The sequence below is a fragment of the Vulpes vulpes genome, chromosome 5 (genome assembly GCF_048418805.1).
Source record: "Vulpes vulpes isolate BD-2025 chromosome 5, VulVul3, whole genome shotgun sequence".
Taxonomy (NCBI): domain Eukaryota; kingdom Metazoa; phylum Chordata; class Mammalia; order Carnivora; family Canidae; genus Vulpes; species Vulpes vulpes.
In genome coordinates, this window is record NC_132784.1 from 84,862,792 (window position 1) to 84,881,752 (window position 18,961).

The 18,961-nt window shown below is 60.6% G+C and overlaps 1 protein-coding gene across 3 annotated transcripts in view; it reads left to right on the forward strand.

Annotated features, from left to right (window-relative positions):
- PRR5L (proline rich 5 like) overlaps positions 1 to 17,499 on the forward strand; it is a 145,310-nt gene extending 127,811 nt beyond the window's left edge. For all 3 annotated transcript variants that reach the window (XM_026012912.2, XM_072759143.1, XM_072759144.1), the window contains 4 exons: positions 422 to 513; positions 3,388 to 3,528; positions 7,127 to 7,253; positions 14,773 to 17,499. In XM_026012912.2, coding sequence (XP_025868697.1) covers positions 422 to 513; positions 3,388 to 3,528; positions 7,127 to 7,253; positions 14,773 to 15,167 — 755 coding nt within the window. In that variant the 3' untranslated portion in view covers positions 15,168 to 17,499. The remainder of the gene's footprint in view (positions 1 to 421; positions 514 to 3,387; positions 3,529 to 7,126; positions 7,254 to 14,772) is intronic.
- Positions 17,500 to 18,961: the final 1,462 nt, after the last annotated feature.

Genomic DNA, 18,961 nt, shown 5'->3' on the forward strand with positions numbered 1-18,961 from the left:
ACGATCCTCCCAGATTAAACTGGTCAGGAGCGCGGGTTCTGGAATCCCGGCCCTGCCCTCTAGACGCCTGGCCTCGCTGAGCCTGTGAAATGAGGTCATGATGTTGGCTCATGAAACGTCCTGTAGATAAGTACTTGCGCCCGGGGAGGTCGCAACCGCTCCCACTTGTCATGGGATGTCCAGACCTCCCTTTCTGGATTGCGGGGGGAGAGAAGGCGCCTTTGCCTGTTTTCGGTAGCCTTCCCACCCGATCCCACGTCGGCGTGTAGTAACGCCCCGCAGAGCGAATGCAGGCGATGAGCCTCCCTCGCGTCCCCGTCCCCGTGCTGCACGTGACACGGGACTGCCCCAACCTCTCCCGCCAAGTAATGACAAATTCTTTTCTCTCTTTCTCCCCTCCCGTCTTCTCGCCCTCGTGTAGGTGAAAGTCGCATTGAGGTTCTGGCGGAAGTGTGGGACCACTTCTTCACTGAGACCCTCCCCACCCTGCAGGCCATATTTTACCCAGTTCAGGTCAGTCTCACTGAGGAATGACCTCGCGCCGGCCTCGGCTCCCCGTCGCCTGCCGGGGCCTCCTGGGGGCCCGGGGAGAGGCAGGCCGGTGGGCGCCAGGGCTCTGTGGACGGCTCTCTGGTTTATGTTTAGCATCGGGCCTCAAGCAGGGCGAGAGTGGCCTGCACAACCAGCAATTTGCAGGCTCCCGTCGCCCTCCGGGTTCAGAGTGTGGCTGTGTATTCTTGGAGTGGTTTGCTTCTCCCAGCTTTCCAGAAAGTAGAGAAGATGGGGCAGGGAGGCTTTTTTTTTTTTCTTTCCTGCATCTTTCCTCTTTTCCTTCCCCCTCCCTCCCTTTTTTGGAAGCCCAAATGTAAAGCAAGGCTCCTTTGGTCCCAAATTGTGGGAAGTGGGTCATGGCCCCTTGCCGTCTGTAAGGGGTTCCTCGGAGCCCAGAAGCCACGTGGTGGAGCGGAAAGAGCGCCGGGCTCCATCAGGAGGTGGGCTCGGGCGAGCGAGCTCAGCGCTCTGTGGATGGCTCCGTTCCGTCTGCAGAATGTGCAGTTTCAAGTGAAAAAAATAAAAAATGAGCAGCCTCCCTTTAGTGTCCGCCTTCTGTGACCTGAGCTCATTCTCACACTTGAGTTCATTTCCTTCCACCCTCCTGCAGAGGCTAATAGCAGGGCCGGTCGCCGCCAGGCCGGGGTGGACACCCCCGAAGGCAGGTTGGCCCACAGATACTCGTCTCCGAGATGCACATTCATAGGTGTCTCATGTCCACACCACCCGCCCCCGGGGTGAAGGCGCGAGTGGATCAGCTTTGTTGGAGTGCGGGTGTGGGGCCCTTAGCAATGGCGTGTGCCAGACACGAGGGCCCACATGCTTTGTTCGCTCTGAGCGGTGTTTTGTGGCAGCTTGGAATTCTTTTAAATCTATACCAACATCTAGAAGCTCAGAGCTTCTGCCTACAGAGTCCATTTCCCATTTCTGGCCTGCCCCCTAACCGCCCCAGTAGAAGCTCTGGCCTGCGGCCCGCCGCTCTCATCCTCCCATCCTCAGCTCCTTTCCGTGCCCCCATGAGCTGGTCTGCAGCATTCATGCGGACGGTTCAGCTCCTGTACCTGCAAATGTCTCCCCTCCCTGTAACGGCCACTCGTAGGCCAGCGCCGGGGCCCAAGAAGAAGCAGACATGGGAGGTCAGATTGCCAGATTTAGCAAATTAAATTATAGGATGCCGCATTAAATTGGAATTTGAGGTGAATGATGAATAATGCAGTATCTGGAACATACTTCTGCCAAAAAATTATTCACATTCAATGGTTTATTTGGCATCCCTAGCGGAGGGGTCTCTCTTAGGTCTCTCTCTTAGGAAGCTGTGGGCCGGGAATTCCAAGGGGCGGGGTGTCCCGGTGGGTCTGGAACAGGAGTGTGGCATCTACATGGGCATGGCCCAGGAGGGCCCTCGTGGGCACGTGTCCGGGCGGGAGCCCGAGGATGTCACCCGTCCTGCTTCTCTTGAAGGCTCGTAAGCTCTGGTGATGGTTGATCCTGCCCCTGCCCGCCGTCCTCCTCGCACACATGTGGTTTCCTGGGTGCTGCTGCTGATGCAGGCCCGGAGTTAGGGCCTCTCACTACCGGTGGTAACACGCCGGGGCATCTGCCCATCCAGCTCTGTGCTTCTTAGAGGCCCCCTGTGTGCAGGTGGCCGCGTGAGACCTGCTACCTCCTGGCCACGTGCATGTCGGAGTACCTACAGTGTTCACATGTGCGGGGAGCTTGCCTTCCTCGTCCTACCTTAAAAAGCGAAAGGGGGGACCCGGGACGTGAAGAGAGGGCCCCTCTGCCCACGAGGTCAGAGGTCAGTGCCCAGTGCTGGCATGTGGGCCCCGACATAGAAACGGGGTAAAGGGCCAGGTGGGTGGGGAAGGGGGTTGATGCGGGCCTGGAAGGCACTGGCAATGGGTGGCGGTGGTCGTTGTGTGCAATTCTGGGGACTGGGGAGGGGGCAGGCGGGGAGGGGGAGATGCGGGATGGCAAAACTGCTCCTGCCTGTGTTTCTGTGAAACCCTGAGGACGTGTGGGAAACGCAGAGCTCGCCTGAGCCTTGGCATCCCATTTGGCAGGTGCCTTCACCCTGAGGGCGGCCCGTTTCCGGTGTGGGCTGAGCGTATACATGCACAGGAGGGTCGGGGAAGGGGATCCCCCCTTTCTCTGTCTGCTGTGGGAAACTTTGGGGGAGTTCTGAAATCGAACGGTTGAGGTTGGAGATCCAGCTCGACCCGGGGGAGGGTGCCGTAACTCTGGGCTTGGGGTGCGTGTCGGTGGAGCGGGTCTCGGGACACCACCTGTCTCGAGGGGTGGGGGTTAGGTGCGTGACTTCCATCTGAGGTCGCCGGGTCACGCCTCGCATGGGCAGCTCTTGGGATTCTTGGTTCTTTTCGTCCTCTGCCCACACCCTACGGGGTCGGACCCGTGCCTGTGTTTTCATCCTCTGCCCGGCATGCAGTAGGTGCTCACGCATTGAACAGACAGAGGAGGGAGCAGCCTTGAAATTGTGTGTGGGGTGATCATTTCTCTGTTTCCCCCCATCTTCCACTGTCTTCCTCCTTCCCGCCCCCCCCAACCCCCATGTCAGCCTCCATTTAAGTGTCATCTTGAGTCGCTTGGGCAGATGGAGTCCCACCTTCTCTCAAATGAAGCTTTCACTGGGAAGGACGGGGCCCCATCTTCGACTCTGGCAGCACCACCCCCCTGGCCCCCACCCCAAGTTCTGCGGACACCTTGTCCTGTCCCATCCTGGCCTCCTGTACCCACTGCTTGTCCTGGGCCCCGCGTGGTTGGCGGCGCTCCCAGCAGGCTCTCACCTCCTAGCCCTGCCCCCTGTCTTCTCTCCAGGGCCAGGAACTGACCATCCGCCAGATATCCCTGCTGGGCTTCCGCGACCTGGTCCTGCTGAAGGTGAAGCTGGGTGACTCGCTGCTGCTGGCCCAGTCCCAGCCGCCCTCGTCCATCGTCCAGATGTTGCTCATCCTGCAGGTGTGTGAAGGCCCCACCGGAGCCGTGGCCGCCGGCCCAGGGGAGGGAGAGACCCCGCGGGGCAGTGGGGGTGGGGCACAACCTGGGCACCTTAGCCGCGCTCGTAGGTAGTCGTTCAGTGTGGCCATTCGTGTTCCTTAGCTGGCATGTTGGTTTGCTGTGCGTCCGCTGGGCACCCATGAGGCCCCTGGGCCTGTGTTCCATGCCAGGATCCCAACGGTGGGCTCGGCGGGCCAATGTAGCAGGGGCTTGTCCTGGGAGCCAACACCCTGCCTCCTCGCCCGCCAGCCACGAGCCACAGGTGACAAGAGCTCACTGCAGCTTAGCTCAAGGCAACCAGGGACTCACCGGAAGGTTCCCCGGGGCAGGTGGGCATCCCCGAGACACGACAGCCAGAAGCGAGACTGTGTCAGGCCCCCAGGCTGCCAGCCTGCTGCCACTTACTGGTCCTCTTTGTCTCTCTCGGACACCACCCCTCCTGGCCTGCCGGTGTCACTTGGACCTGGTGTCTCCCTCCCTCCCTCCCTCCCTCCCTCCCTCTGCAGACCTCATTCATTGCTTTGGTCTGCACTTGACCGAATGTGACATCGCACGCACAGCTCACGTGTTTCCACCAGGAGGTGACCCAGGTGGTCGCCTCCTAATCCCCGTTCGGAACCAACAGCACGGACACGAGCTAACGCTAAGGTGCCCGGCTGTGTGCTGGGTGCAGGCGGGGCCAGGACTTGGTGTGCTGTTTCCTGAATCAGATCATCCAAATGACGGCTTGACGGGGTAGATACTGTTGTCAACCCCACTTTCCGGATGCGAAAATGGAAACCCGGGAAGTGTGTGTGTTTGTCCAAGGCCCCTCAGCAAGGGGTGGTAGGATTCGGGGCTGTGTACTCGGGGGGAGGAATTGGCTGGGTCTGGCTCCGGCTGCAGACTCTCCTTTGCCAGTCAGCCATGCCCTTGGGTCCGGTACCATAAACGTGGCCTCGGTGAGCCCAGTCCATGGACGGGGGTGCACAGTTCCCAAGAAACAGAGGTGTGGCCCAGGGACACCCCCAAAGGTGGCTGCTGAGCCTCTACCTCTGTAACGAGTTCAGATGCCGCAGCATCATGGCTGAGCTGTTCCCCAGGGCGGCGGATTTCGTCCCGGGTCAGGCTGGCGGTGACCCTGCCGCCCTCCTGGGGCCTCGGTGTTGCCCTCCCCCAGCTGCTGTTCTCCTGGGGCCCTCTAAGCTGGCCCGCCCTTCTGGGCGTTGTCCCCCTTTCCTGAGGCCAGAGAGGAGCAAGCGTTACCCTACAGGGTGGGGGTGCACTGAAATGGCTGGAAAGTCAGCTCGGGGTGGTGGGGGGGGTGGGGGTGGGGGTTTCTGGTGAGAAGGAGAAGGAGGGGGTTCGGAAAGCATGTGTGTGGCTGGTGCCTGAGAAGCACAGAGTAGAGCTTGCATCCCGAGGAAGGAGTCTAGCAGATGACCCTGCTGGGGTTCAGATGGGAAGACTGCAGAAAGACGTGGGGCGTCCCCCCCCATTTCCACGTACGATATTGTAGGGATGACAGGTGGTTCCTTTGTTGCTGCTGCTGTTTGGTTTTGTTCTTTTGGAGGGAGAACGGGGGTGAGGGCCCCCATGTGCTGAGAGGAGACCACGACGGCCTGTCTCTCTGCGAATGGAGCCCCCCGCCCCTGCGCTCCCACATTGGGCAGCCCGGCAGCCTATCAGGAGGCTGCCACCAGCTCCCCGAAGCCCCTGGGGTCAGCCTGCAGCCCAGGAGATGCCTCCTCCGGCCAGCCCGGCCCGCGGCCCCTGTTGCTCTCCGTGGGGTCCCCGGGATCGTAGGAGAACCGCCGAACCTGGACTCTGGCCTCCGCTCTTCCCCAGCCCCCCAGAGTCCCCGGAGGCCCCGGCCACGCTGGCCACACAAGGCTTTGTCCCCGTGTCCCCTCTGCTGAGAAGCGGCAGGTCAAGGCCGGCCCTGTGGGTCCCACCCCGTGGGATGGGTGGCCACGTGCAAGGGGCTCGAGTTCCCTGCTCTGGGTTGTGCGCTGCTGCCCCCAGGCTGAGCCGGAGCCAGAGATCTTGACCGTTGTAGAATCTGGCTCCTCCCAGCAGGTGCGCGCAGGCCCTGAGATCATTCTGGAATGATGACTCCGGAGGGGGCCCCTGTGCCATCACCCAGGGTCCCGTGCTTGGTTCATTCTCTCCCATCGCTGTTTGAAATGCTTAATCATTTTTGAACAAGGGACCCCACCCACGTTTTCATTTTGCCCTGGGCCTTGCAAACACGTGGCCGGTAACCCCCTCCACCGACCCCCGTCCCCTTGCAGTGCCAGGCAGCTGTCACGGCGGCGCCACGCCTGAGGCCCACTGTGGTTGGTCCTGCATCTCCTCCGCTCTGACCCCATCCCGGCCCCGACCCTGCGTCCTCTTCCCCCGAAGAAGTCCCCTTCCCAGGGCTCCTTTGCGTTGCCTTAGGCCAAGCCCCCTCCTTCCCAGCGCCCCCAGCCCTCCTGTCCCCGCAGGACGGAGCCCGCATGGGACAAGTCGCAGCCTGTGCGCCCGGGAGCCTGCACCTCACGCAGCCATCCCCACCCCGTGGGATGGGCCCTTCCCGCTTCACCACCCCCCACCTCCCCCATCGTCTTTTCCTTCAGTCCCGGAAAAACACTAGCACGGTGGGGAGTGTTAACTTTTTAAGTGAAGGTGATGGGACCCCTATTCCCATTTGAGAATTTGGTGGGGGCATCGATGGTGTTGGGCTGAGCACAGCTCCACAGAGGCTTTTCCCTGTGCTCCCCTGCAGCCCCTCTGCACAGAGCAAGGCTTCGCGCCCTTTCCGGGGAGAAACTGGGTGTCACAGGAGCCCGCTGGGCTTCTGGAGAGCCTTGGGCGCCTCTGGTCTCCTTTTTGGTTTTGGCCGTTGTCATTTGCGTCAGTGGGTGTCTGCTCAGACTTAGCCCTGAGCACGCCTGTTGTGCCGGGCCTTTGAGCTGACTCTTCATCTCGGTGCTAAGTGGGTGTCTAGCTCCTCAGGGACCCTCCCTTTCTCCCACGCTTCTGGATCTTTCCCATTTTCTGCCCCCTTTTCTCTTCTAGCCTCCTTAACAAGTGGCGGGAAGGTGAGCTCAGGGCCCAGACAGCCTGCCTGCCTTCCAGGCCTGGGGCTTTGCCACTTGCCCAGCTGAGCTTTGCCGGGCAGGTTCCTTGAGCTCTCTGGGTCTTCATGCTCTCATCTGTAGAAGGCAGATGCTGAGGGCCCCCCGACTCCTTGGGTTGTTGAGAGGCCTCTGTGCTCTGGTGCACGTGACACGCTTGTGCAAAGCGCCTGCGTGCCAAGTGTGCAGCAGCCATTAGGACAGTGGCTGGGACCAGCCCTGGAGCTGGTGTGGGGACGGTCCCACCTGCCCCACGTCGGTGGGGCCCAGTGGGAGAAGCCGGTCACTGTGACCCGTGGCAAGCGACCGGGGCCTCGGGCCTCACATTCCTGCATTGTGGCCACGAGGATGCTGCTTGCTTCGCACGTGGTACCAGGGCGGGCAGGGTGTGCTGCCTCGGTACCAGCTGGCCCGGGCAGCTCTCGACTGACTTCTGTCTCTTGGGTGTTTGTTTGCAGAGCGTTCACGAGCCCACAGGCCCGAGCGAGGGTTATCTGCAGCTGGAGGAACTGGTGAAGCAAGTGGTGTCACCTTTCCTGGGCATCAGCGAGGACCGCGGTGTCTCGGGTCCCACATACACGTCGGGTAAGGGGCCTCGGTGATCATGCTGCCCGCCGTGCTCTCCCGAGCCTGCTTGGGGTAGCCAGCGCTCGGCTTCTGACGAGGGCCCGCGCCAGCCTGTGCGTGTTGATCACCCACGTTTCCCGCTGGCCTGTGTGCCAGTCGCCTCCTTGCCTGATGATCCTCCTCCAGGGGCAGATACTGCGCCTCTGTGGTATCGCTTGTCTCGTCCGCATCTGAGATCTCTGGCTTTGATCTTTTCCTGTGGGCCTGCGATGTAAGTGCTCCCCGTACGTGAGACCGGAAACCGTGCCTTCTGCACGCCCCATGCGCGCTCGAGTGGAGAACCCACCCGTGATGGATTTTCCCTGGAAGGGAGCTTGAAATGTGAAGCCGACTTGTTTTGCGCGCAGCCCGATGAAATGGAGCTGCTGAGCCCCGTGGGACCTCCTCCTCGTCGGAGGTCCTGCAGAGCTCAGCATCCCGGCGGCGGCGGTGAGGCCTTTATATAAAGGTGCTTGGCACCCTGGAGAATCTAGAGGTGATCTGATCTGTCCCTTGTCTCAGTGCGGCCACAGACCAGATGCAGAAATAGCCAGAGAACAGACTTATCATAAGAGGTATCAGTCACTCTTTAAAGCCCCCAAAATGCAGGAACTGGGATGCCTGGGGGGCTCAGTGCTTGAGCGTCTGCCTTTGGCTCAGGGCGTGACCCCGGGGTCCCGGGATTGAGGTTCCACCAGGAACCTGCTTCTCCCTCTGCCTGTGTCTCTGCCTCTCTCAGGAATGAATAAAATAAAATCCTTAAAAAAAAAGAAAAAGAAAAAAATGTAGGAATTTCCCAATTTCCAGCAACTTTGACTGTGGTTGGCACATAGTAGTCACTCAGAAAGCTACCTACTAGATGGTTGGCCGGTGGTCGTACCCCAAGGCGGGGGTGACCGGCACCTGTACAGAAGTGCAGAGGCGGAAAGGGGGTCCCTGGGATTAGACTCTATTGCCCGCCCCCCCCCCTTGCTTTAATGACCTTGTAGCTCAGCTTCAAAGACAAGGCCAGGGGAACAGCCCCCAGCGAGGTTCCTGCCCCTCGTGGGCACCACTCCTGCAGGAGCAGCAGGCGGGCCCGCTTAGCCGCAGCCACTCCACGTCTGGGCTGCCTTCCCTCCCTCCGACCCCTGCTCATGCCCTCATCCCAGCTGGGGGTGGCATGAGCCAGAGTAACAACGCCAGCTGAAGGAGCACTGTCCCCTGCCTCCGAGGCCGTCGGGGGGCAGGGGGCACGTTGCCGTGCCCTCCCTGGAGCCCACCCCTGGGCTCCGGCTCAGCCCATCCGCTCACAGCTCGCCAGGCTTGTGGCGGGAGGCCCCAGGCGGACGTCAGGGCACAGGCAGGTGCACGGGACCACGGCAGGGATTTGGCGGTCGGCCAGGCCGAGGGCCAGGGAGGGGTAGATTTGGAAGTCTTTTGGGGGGGGTACTTGCTCTGAGAGGAGCCACCTATGGCTTTCTAGTTAAAATCACAGGGGTGCATACCTTTGCCAAATCACAAAGCCAAGGAAGATGTGTGAGGTTTTCTTAGACACCAAGGACAGTCCTTGCATCTGGGCTGCAGTCTCAGGAGGCGTAGGGGAAAAGAAAAGAACTTTTTTTTTTTTTTTTTAAAGATTTTATTTATTTGAGAGAGAGAGAGAGAGAGCACAGAGGGAGAGGGAAAGGGGAAGCAGGCTTGCCGCTGAGCAGGGAACCCGACGGGGGCTCGATCCCAGGACCCTGGGATCACGACCTGAGGGCAGATGCTCCACCACTGAGCCACCCGGGTGCCCTGATTGTTTTATTATTATTTAGCAGATGGGTACGGAGACCCTCCCCCAGGAACCCTGTGAGGTGAGGGGCAGCAGCTACACCCATGCCCACAGCCGCCCCATCCCTGCCCTGTGGTGCCCACGGTCCCGTGAGAAAGTCATAAACAACAGGTCACAAACAATTCCTTGTTAGGGGACAAGCACTCTGAGCTGGGGACGTATGTCAGCCACAGGGCCTGGCCTGGGAAATCAGGGGAGGCTCCCCAGGGGAGGTGATACCTGAGGAGGGCCCTGTAGGGTGAATTTGAGTTTGTCTGCCTTCCCTGTTCACTCGGCTACCCCAAGCGAAGGGGGGGCCCCGTGGGGTCGGGGGAGCACTGAATAGGAGGTCGGAGCATCGGAGGAACCGAAGGACCTTCCGAGTCCCCAGGTGGCTGGTGGCAAGGGAGGGCTCAGGCCACAGGTGACGTCTTGGGCACAAAGCTGGGCAGGCTGAGTACCACAGAGTGGGCCCCGCTGTCCTGTCCTGCAGGTGAGGCAAATGAGGGTTGAGGTCACGCGGCTGTCGGAGCTGGGACTTCAGAGCCTCAGGCTGTCTGTCCTGCACCCCCAGCCTGCCCCTCCTGGCCGCTCCTAGAAGGTGACTGTGGCTTTACTGCTGGTCCTTCCCCCTCATTCCTTAGCCCAGCAGGGGCCCGGGCCAGACGTCGCACCCCCAGCCCCTTCCCGTTGTGGACACGCCTGTGCCAGAGCAAGTGAGGGCTCTCTGGGCCTCAGTCTTTGCCTCCGTGACATGGAGACTGTAACCTCCGCCCTGCCTGCAGGAGGTCTGGAGGAAGAGTGAAAGCTTTTTTTTTTTTTTTTTAAAAAAAGGCATTTTCAGAGGCCAGGCCTACACCCCACCTTTCTAGTTAGCAGTTTCCAAGCTGCTGCCCTGGCTGCCCGCGGGGCCCCTGGAGCCAAGGCTCAGGACACCCAGCTCGCTGTTTGTCCCGCACGCAGGCCCTGGCCGCCCACAGTCTTCCTGCACCGCGGCTCCAGGCACGGACTCCTGCTGGTGACAAGTGGGCGCTGAGGGCTGGGCGAGGCGCCCACGCGGCACGGGATGCGCGGAGGCCAGGGTGCCTGCTGCGGCCAGCCTGTGGGCTTCTCTGGGGCTTTGAAAGGAGCTGCTGTCGCTGGCCCCGGCGTGGGGGCTGAGTGCCGGAGCTCAGTGGGGCGCCCACGAGCCCCGAGGAGTAGAGGCCCCGGGCCCCACCCCGTGTGAAAGGCAGGAGGAGGAGGACGTGGCTCCTCCCTCGGCTCAAAGGGCCCCACTGCAAGGACAGGACCCATTCCAGCCCCCAGGGGGTGCCCACTGCTTGGTCTCTCTCTCTCTCTCTCTCTCTCGTTTTTAAGATTTTATTTATTTATTCATGAGAGACAGAGAGAGAGGCAGAGACACAGGCAGAGGGAGAAGCAGGCTCCGTGCGAGGAGCCCGATGTGGGACTTGATCCCAGGACCCCGAGGTCATGCCCTGGGCCCAGGGCAGATGCTCAGCCCCTGAGCCCCCCGGGGGCCCCAGGGTCAGTGTCTGGGAGGGAGCCCTCCTCCTGTGAGCGGCAGGGCCTGGCCTTCCCTGCCCGGGGAGGACGGCAGGCAGCAGCAGCGTGGGCAGCTGTCTCCGCGCCAGGCCCAGCGTGTGGCCCAACCCACTGGGGACACAGCTGACGGGCTTGTCTGAGGCCGACTCTGGAGCCTGGTGGGAGCTTGTCAAGGAAGTGCCGTCTGCCCAGGGGACTCGGCACAGCCCGGCGGTCCCTGTGGTCTCTGCTGCGGCCACACCCAGGCTTGGGAACCAAAACATTCAGAAGGAGTCCTGGGCCTGTCCCGTGAGTCATCAGCAGGCATCGGCCATTGGGAGGCAGGCGGGGGCCCGCGGGGCCTTGGGACCACAAGGGCCGGGCTTCCGCGGTGCGGCCTGAGCGAGAGGGCTGAGCATGGAGGGGGCGGAGGCGCCCCGTGTTCGGGCCCCAGCCAGAGGGTGCCCTGGCCTCTGGGGAGTTCCGGATGAGAAACTGTGGGTGCCGCACCCCCCGGGGCCCCAGACCACATCCTGGGCCTTGCCGGTCTGCGTCGTCAAGCCCGAGTACTTGCCGTCTCCCCCTTAGACCGTCCGCTGGTTGAGGGCGGGGAGCGCCTGGCATCCGAGGCCCCAGCGTAGGTCTCTGCTGAGTGACTGAGTGTCCGGGTCCCGTCTGTCTGTCACCCTGGAGCCAGTGCGTCCGAAATGACTCCTCTTCATGACTTCTCGGCCTCCGGGCTCCCCAGGGAGCTCCTGTCTTGACCTCTGCCCTGACCTTAAATTTTTTCGTTTTTTTTTTTTTTTTTTTGGTTCCACCCGAGGTAGCATGCAGTGTTGTGTTAGCTTCAGGGGTGCACTCCAGTGATTCGGTGACCCCATGCTGGAGGACCTTGTTCTAACAGTGACTTGTGTGCAGGCCTCCCAGGGGCCTCAGGTCCCAAGTCCCTCACCGACTGGCTGCCAAGTCATGTAGCATCTTGACTTCAGGTCCCTTTCCTGCAAAATGGCCAGGCGACGAAGGTGTCAATGAAGCACCTCCCTTGTTGATCCGGGGCGAGCGCTCGTGAGCACTCAGTTAAGGACGGCCCCCGAGACCCCGGCCCCCCAGGCACGTATGTGTGCGAGCTGGGCTCAGGCCCCCGTGGCAGGCGCTGTGTCTGGTCCCCGTTTCTCCCTCTCAGCAGCGAGCGCCGTGTTTCACACGTTGCAGGTCAGAGGGTCAGTGGAAGGGGAGGGGGCAGGTGTCCTGGGGCCCCCACTTGCTGGCGGCCGCCCCTCACTGTGGCTCCAGCTCTCAGCAGCCGCTGTAGGGGGCCTCTCGTCTTTGCTGCCTGTCACACCCCCAAGGACCGCGGGCTTCTGGGCCAAGGGCGCCTAGCTCATTCGACCCCGGTGGGGCCCTGGGAAATCAGAGGCGCCGTGTGTGCTCCCCCCGCCCCCCGCTTGCTTCTAACAGCAAGCCGGGGACCACCGAGCTCTTCCAAGGGTGTTGTTTGAAGGATGGCTCTTTAATGGGATCCCTGCTTCTCCGGGCCCTTCTGGTGCTTCTGTCTCCGTTACCGACTCCTGTGGTCCTAAGGGTAACACACGGATATTGTAAAACCGCGGGGGGGACGCATAGGGATGTCAAGGGCATGAGCACCATGCTTCGGGAGAACTCGGCTGACGCGTGGCGTGGGGTCTTCCTCCGTGGTTGCTCCTTGCCCTCCTGTCTCCTGTTCATTCCTCCCCAAAGAGAAGGGCTGCCCACCTAGCTCCAGCCTGTGTGTGCCGAGCCCCCTGGGGCTGCATTTGCTGTTCCAGGTGTCGGAGGGCAGCAGCCGGGCTGTGGGGCCGTGGGGCTGTGGGGCTGCCGTGGGGCCATGGGGCTGCTGTGGGTCCGTGGGGCTGCTGTGGGGCCGTGGGGCTGCTGTGGGGCTGTGGGGCTGCTGTGGGGCCGTGGGGCTGCTGTGGGGCTGTGGGGCTGCTGTGGGGCCGTGGGGCCAGTCTGGGCGCTGCGTTCAGGGGCTTCAGGCGTGGCGCTGGGCCTCGGCCTTCCTCCTCTGAACGACGGGGATGGTGAGGGGATCCTGGTGTTTCAGACACAGCTGGGGGCTCAGCAGTGAGGAAGTGGGTGGGAACACCCAGGAAAACTCCACGTATTTTTCTTTGGGGTTGAGACATGATTATCGTTACCCACCAGATGGCTCCCTTGGGGCTCACGGCCCCCGACTTGGTGACTCAGCCCTAAGGCTAAGGATTTCAGCCTCCCGTCCTAGTGCGTGTGCACGTGTGAGGACGCACATGGGTGTCAGTGACAGGAGCCGCGAGCACCTTGTGGACGCACACGGCAGGTCTCTCTGCGACTCCCGGGGCTCTGGAAGTGGGGACGGCGCGTGGGCCCCGCGATCCGCGGGAAGAGCCGAGTAAACCAACGCGGAGTGGACGCGTGTCCCCAGGGACGGTCCCGGAGCAGCACTGTCTGCTTCCCCGTGGTCACTGCTGTGGTCCCGTCGGTGTGCAGGGCCCCCTCCCCACCTTGCTCCCCATGGCGGCGTGCCGCAGCACCTGCTCACACGCAGTGTGTCCCTTGGGGGGTCTTCCCATGTCTCAGGGACACGGGAGCCATGGGAGCGGCTGGAAGGCTGGGAGAGCCTGCACTGATAGGAAGACAGAGGCTGAAGGAGCCCCCTGGTTCCTCAGCCCTCCACCCTGGCCTGCCCCACAGGGGCCCTTCCTCCAGCCCCTGATCTGGGCGCAGGGCCTGTGAGGGAGCCGAGGCGGGCTGCCTCTAGAGGGGCGTGGGCCCTCACCTCCCTGAGACGGAGGGGATGTAGGCCTGGCGTGGTCCTGGCTTTCCTCGCCCCCCGCCCCTCAGGCCCCAACCCAGCACAGCCCCCTGGAACACCCCCCCCCCCACCGCCCCGGGCCCCCATGGCTTGTCTGACCACAGGTGGTTCCGTCTGGCTTCAAGGGCCCTCCTGTGACCAAGGGCCATCCCGCTGGCGCGTATGCGTCTCCCCTGTTTCACATCTACCATGTTCCCACCGTGCTGTGTCTGTGGCCTGACGGTGCACCTGGTTCAGCACGTGGCTCAGCACCTGGCTCAGCACCTGACTCCCGCTGCTCCCACAGCTCAGAGTGCTGTCCCTTCCCCTCCCAGGAGTAATGGGGCTCAGTGTACCTCGTCCCTGACACGTGGATGTGCCTTCTCCTGCCCGTGTACCCTGTGCACTTGCCTGTCCTTCCCTGGAGACGCTCACCTGTCCTAGTAAGGTGTGCTTCGTGTGGCCACTTAGGCAGAGCCAGGTCCGCTCACCTAACCCCCAGCCGTACTGCATCCTCGCTGTGTGCACGCAGGTAGATTATTAGCCACTCTCCCCACCCACCCCCCGACACTCCCATTTCCTCAAGTAGGAGCTAAGAACATACGGTGAGTTAAGCTCAGTTTTTAGGAGGAGGCAAAAGACGAGTGCATGTCGAGCCTTAGCGTACGTTCTGGAATGCGGGGAGAGCTCAAGCAGCGGCTCTGCAAGGACTCGTGTCCGGCCCTCCTCTTGGTGTCTGCCTCCGCGGGGCCCCCTGCAGCCTGGCCTGCTCCTTGATGGTGCCAGCGGCTGCCGGGAGTCGAGTGTGCCTCGAACAGAACGCAGGCCTCAGCCCTGGACCTGGTGGGGGGAGCGTGGCGGGCCCGGTCAGGGTGATTTGGGGGGACGCCCCCCTGCCCTCGCTTCCACAGCTGAGGTCCCCTCGGTTAAGCTGGACATAGGCTCCCAGGGAGAAGCTCACCCGCTGAGCTCCACCTCACCCGCGGTTGCCAGGGGGGCCAGGTCTGGCTGCACGGAGCCAGAGGGCTTCTTTGGGGTTTTTTAAAGATCTTATTTACTTATTCATGGGAGACATGGAGAGAGAGGCAGAGACACAGGCAGAGGGAGAAGCAGGCTCCATGCAGGGAGCCCGATGTGGGACTTGATCCCGGGACCTCGGGGTCGTGGCCTGGGCGGAAGGCAGCTGCTCAGCTGCTGAGCCCCCCAGGCATCCCCGAGGCTTCTTTCCGAGCTGCTCAGCCAGTGCCCAGGCCCTGGAGGAGACTGGTTAAAAGGGAATTTAGGGCAAATGCAGTGAAGCTCGGGCGCAGCTGGGAAAGGGGAGATGCCCTCCCTCCCAGTGACAGGCTGTGCGGGTTTTTCTCTTGCAGCCCGACGCCACTCGAGGGTGCGGCCCAAGGTTGCCGTCCTGAGCTACGCCTCCCCGACTGCGGCCACCAGCCGGCTGCCCCCCGAGACGGCGCTGACGCCGCTGACGGAGCAGGAAGGCGAGGCCTACCTGGAGAAGTGTGGCAGCGTCCGGCGGCACACGGTGGCCAACGCCCCCTCGGACATCCAGCTGCTGGCCATGGCCACCAGGATGCACCCGGGCCTGGGCGAGGAGCCCGGCGGCGACGACAAGTGCCTGCTCCTGCCGCCCAGCTTCTCCCCGCCCCACCGACAGTGCTCCAGTGAGCCCAACATCACCGACAGCCCTGACCAGCTGGAGCAGGTGACCGGGGACAGCCAGGAGGACACTGAGCTTAACTGTGCTTCCCTGAGCTGAGTGCCCACCTCCGGGTTCCCTGCGGTGGCCTGGCCACCCGTGTGAACACGGCTCCCGTCCCCGGGGCTCCTGAAGGGCCCCTCCCGGGGGTGCCGCTGCCTCTGCCTGCCTGGGGATCTGCCGTGCACAGGCTGGGCCCCGGTGGCCTGGGGGGACCCCGCTCGTGGACCTCTCCATTTTCCTGACTGTGACCACGTCTTTGCAGCCACGCAGGCCCAGACCCAGCTGCCTGCTGCTCACTCTCTGCTTGCCCGACTCCAGAGCCTCCTCTCTGGGCTCTCCCCCCAGAGGCGTCCGATGCTGCTCCCGTCCCCTGGCATGACGACAGCAGGGATGTGCTGGTGCCTGGAGTCCCCCTTTAGGTCCCCGTGGTGCAGGCTCCCAGTGAAAAGCGGGGCCTCGGCTTCTCAGGCCCCTGTCCTGCGCTGAGGGAAAGCAGGCGGCAGCCCCTGCCTAGCACGACTCCGAGAGGGCACCTTCCTTGTTGTAGTCTCAGAACTACTGGGAAGAGTGGTCCCTCTGGTGGGTGAGGGTCATCCTCACCTGTATCTGGATCCTACATGCTGCCCCTAGCCTTTGGCCCCGGAGGGCCACACGGCTGGAGAAGCTCCCCTCTCCGGCCTCCTCCCAAGCTCGGGTAACAAACCCCCCCGGTGGAGTAGCTGGTGCCTTCATTGCTCTCTCTTTTCAGAAACTGGTTGTTTTCCTGTCATGGGTGTGGGACCAGCTGATGCCAACCAGTTAGTCTGTTCCTGGATTTGACTTGAATTTTTAAAATGTGCATTGTTTCAAAAAAAATTTTTTTGTTTGCAAATATTTGCACATAGGATCTTGCACTGCTCATTTCCAGGGGGGAGGTGTGTCTTCTTCAAAGTTGAACCTGAACAACCCCCGCCCCTGCCCGCCCAGGAGAGGAGCCTGCAAGTGGTTCAGGGTGCAGGGGAGCTGGGGTGGCTGGGGCTCATCAGCCGCAGAGCACTGGACGCAGCTGGACCGGAATCCAGATTGGCCTCCCCTTGTGAGCATCGTGGCCTGTAGCACGGAAGTAGGAAGCCTCAGTTTGCCTCAAGAGTAGAGGGGCCTAGCAAGTGGAACGTCTTAGGGCAAGATGGGGGTGATGTGGGCAGGCCATTTTTTTGGAGAAATGTTCATTGCCTGTGATTACAGAAGTGCCCAGAAGTGCCTGGAGTTTCTCACATCCGAGCTCTCAAAATGCTGTCCGGGGCAGCGGGCTTTGGTGCTGCGCTGCGTCCTTGACACTGCCCTCTCTGGGTCCCGGCTTCTTATCCACCTGGAACCCCTGTTCTCTTTCTGTTTGCCTCTTGGCCCCGCTGACAGCAGCTCCAGAAAAAAAAAAAAAAAAGCTTTCCTGAATGCCTCTGGTACCTTCTGGGGGTCCCACCCCGCTGGTCTTTGGAAACTGTTAATGACATGCCGGAGACGTGAGGCCATGTGGCTTCCAATATGGCAGGAGGGGGCCAGGAGGGGACCGGGACACTGAGCTGCCAGCAGGGGAAGAGGCCTTCGAGGTCTATCTAAGCCTTGATGGCATATCCCTTCTGGGTGAAGATCTGGAATGTGACCGGGGTCGTGCTCTGGAGGGCTTGTAATTCGGAAAGTTTGTTGAAAGAGTTGTCTCGTTTTTCTTCTCCGGAGAGCGTGGGGAAGAGAGATGTCTGAAGGAGACCCTCTGAGAAGGTCCAACAAAAATGATCCCTGTGTGGGTGTTGGACAAAGTCCACGGACTGACCGATGTGACGATCCGTTTGCCCGATGGTGTCTGTCCTCACCGGTGACACTTAGCACTTGGGACTAGTGTCTGGGGGTCTGGGCCAAGGCGTTAGCCACGCTCGGGTTGCCTTTCTCAGTTCACAACATTCACGACGACAGATGTGCATGCCTTGTCCCTACACTGGCTGGCCCCGAGCAGGACAGCGGTCGTCGGTTAAACGCGTGAGCGCTCAGGCCGAGTGCAGGAGCGCCAGCCCCAGCCCGTGTCCTCACCTGCTGATGGCCGTTAGCCACTTTACAGCTTCACCTGGACGCCCGTCCTGATAGTGCACAGCGGGCATCTCAGACCCTGCTCGGAAAATTCTGTGGGATGTTTAGGGGCCGGTGAGCCATCGGGGCCATTTGTGAGGGCGATGGCTTTGGCGTCTGCGACCACCTCTTCTCCAACCTTTATGGGATGCAGCGGGGATCTCCTGGCAGCTGCGTTTTAATGCCAGGAAGCGATCTCGGCTCCGAGCTCTGAGTGAGCTCACAGCCCAAAAGCCTTCCCATGTTGCCTGTTTCCAAAATAGATTCAATAAACAGCGTGTTGTGCACGTCATCCCGTCCCCATGCTGTGCGGCAGGCGCGGTCCCCTGGCTCTTCGTGCGTCCTGCCCTCATGCTCTCTGGGCCGCCTCTTCCTGCCTCCGTGTCTCTTTTCCTGTTGCCTCTGCTCCAGGATCGGGCGGTCTTACCTCAGCCAGTGTCCCCTGGGATCTGCTTGCCACCCTCAGCTGGAAGGGCCAGACATTTCCTGGACTGGCAGCCCGTCTGCCGAGCTTGGCAACCACCGAGCAAGTCTGGGAAGGCCAGGCCTCGTCTACCAGTGGCGGGGGCTGCCCCTGGGGGGCTTGACCCAGGCGGGCCCCGCCGCGGCTGCTCACGGGCTCTTTTTTTTTTTTTAATTTCATTTATTTATTCATGAGAAAGAGGGAGAGAGAGGCAGAGACACAGGCAGAGGGAGAAGCAGGCTCCATGCAGGGAGCCCGACGCGGGACTCGATTCCGGGATCCCGGGATCACACCCTGAGCCAGAGGCAGGTGTTCATTGCTGAGCCACCCAGGCGCCCCTCCAGCCACTTCTAAAAAAAACAAAACAAAACAAAAAAAACAACCTCATGGGGGAGGGAGTGGTGGTGGTGGGCATTCTGCTGTCCCTGAATAGCTGATTTCCTACACAGAAAAGATTTCAGTGGGTCTTTTTCTTTAAAAATTGATAAATTTAAATTTGGGTTTAAAAATAGTATTTTAATGAGTTTAATAATCAGCAGTCATTTAATGAATAATTCAGTTAATAACAGTCTTTAGAATCAATATTCAATTTAAGATACAAATTTAAAAGCCTTTCTTAGGCTTTTTAAGGTCAACTTACACATTTTATTATTCTATTTATAAGTCTAGCAGATTTCTAGCATTAATGTTGGAGGAGCTTTTGAATAATGCTTGGTCCTATTTACAAGCTTAGCTCAGCACTTCAAACACTTTTAAATACATTTATAAATTTAATATTTCTTTTCTAAGTACTTCAGTTTTTCTGACAGCGTATAAAATCTTCCCCGAGCGTAACTTCTTCGCGAAGCTAATAAATTAAACTTGTAAATAAGGGAGACTTTACATGTCTTTACACTCTACTTCAGCTTGGAGGGCACCGTAAGAAAAATCACAAGCCTTAATTAATTACTCAATTATACATCTTAAAATGGAATTATAAAACTGTCACCAAACAGGGCCTTATTCTCCTAAATGTCACGTGTCTAAAATACCAACTACATGCATAGATTCCTCCCGAATAGACCTAGTTGGTTCCTTCTAAATCTTCCCACACTTGCGTCTAAGTCTTCCTGGCGTGTTGGTTGGTAAGCCGCTGTCTCTCAGCTTCGAGCCTTTTCCGTAGTTTGAGATGCTGGGGCTGGAGGTAGGCCCGCGCCCTCGGGTCTGCTTTGCGGGCTGCGTCCCTGCTGGGCTCTGGCTGCGGGGGGTGGTCCTGTGTCCTTGCCTTGGTCCACACCTGGGGCAGGACAGG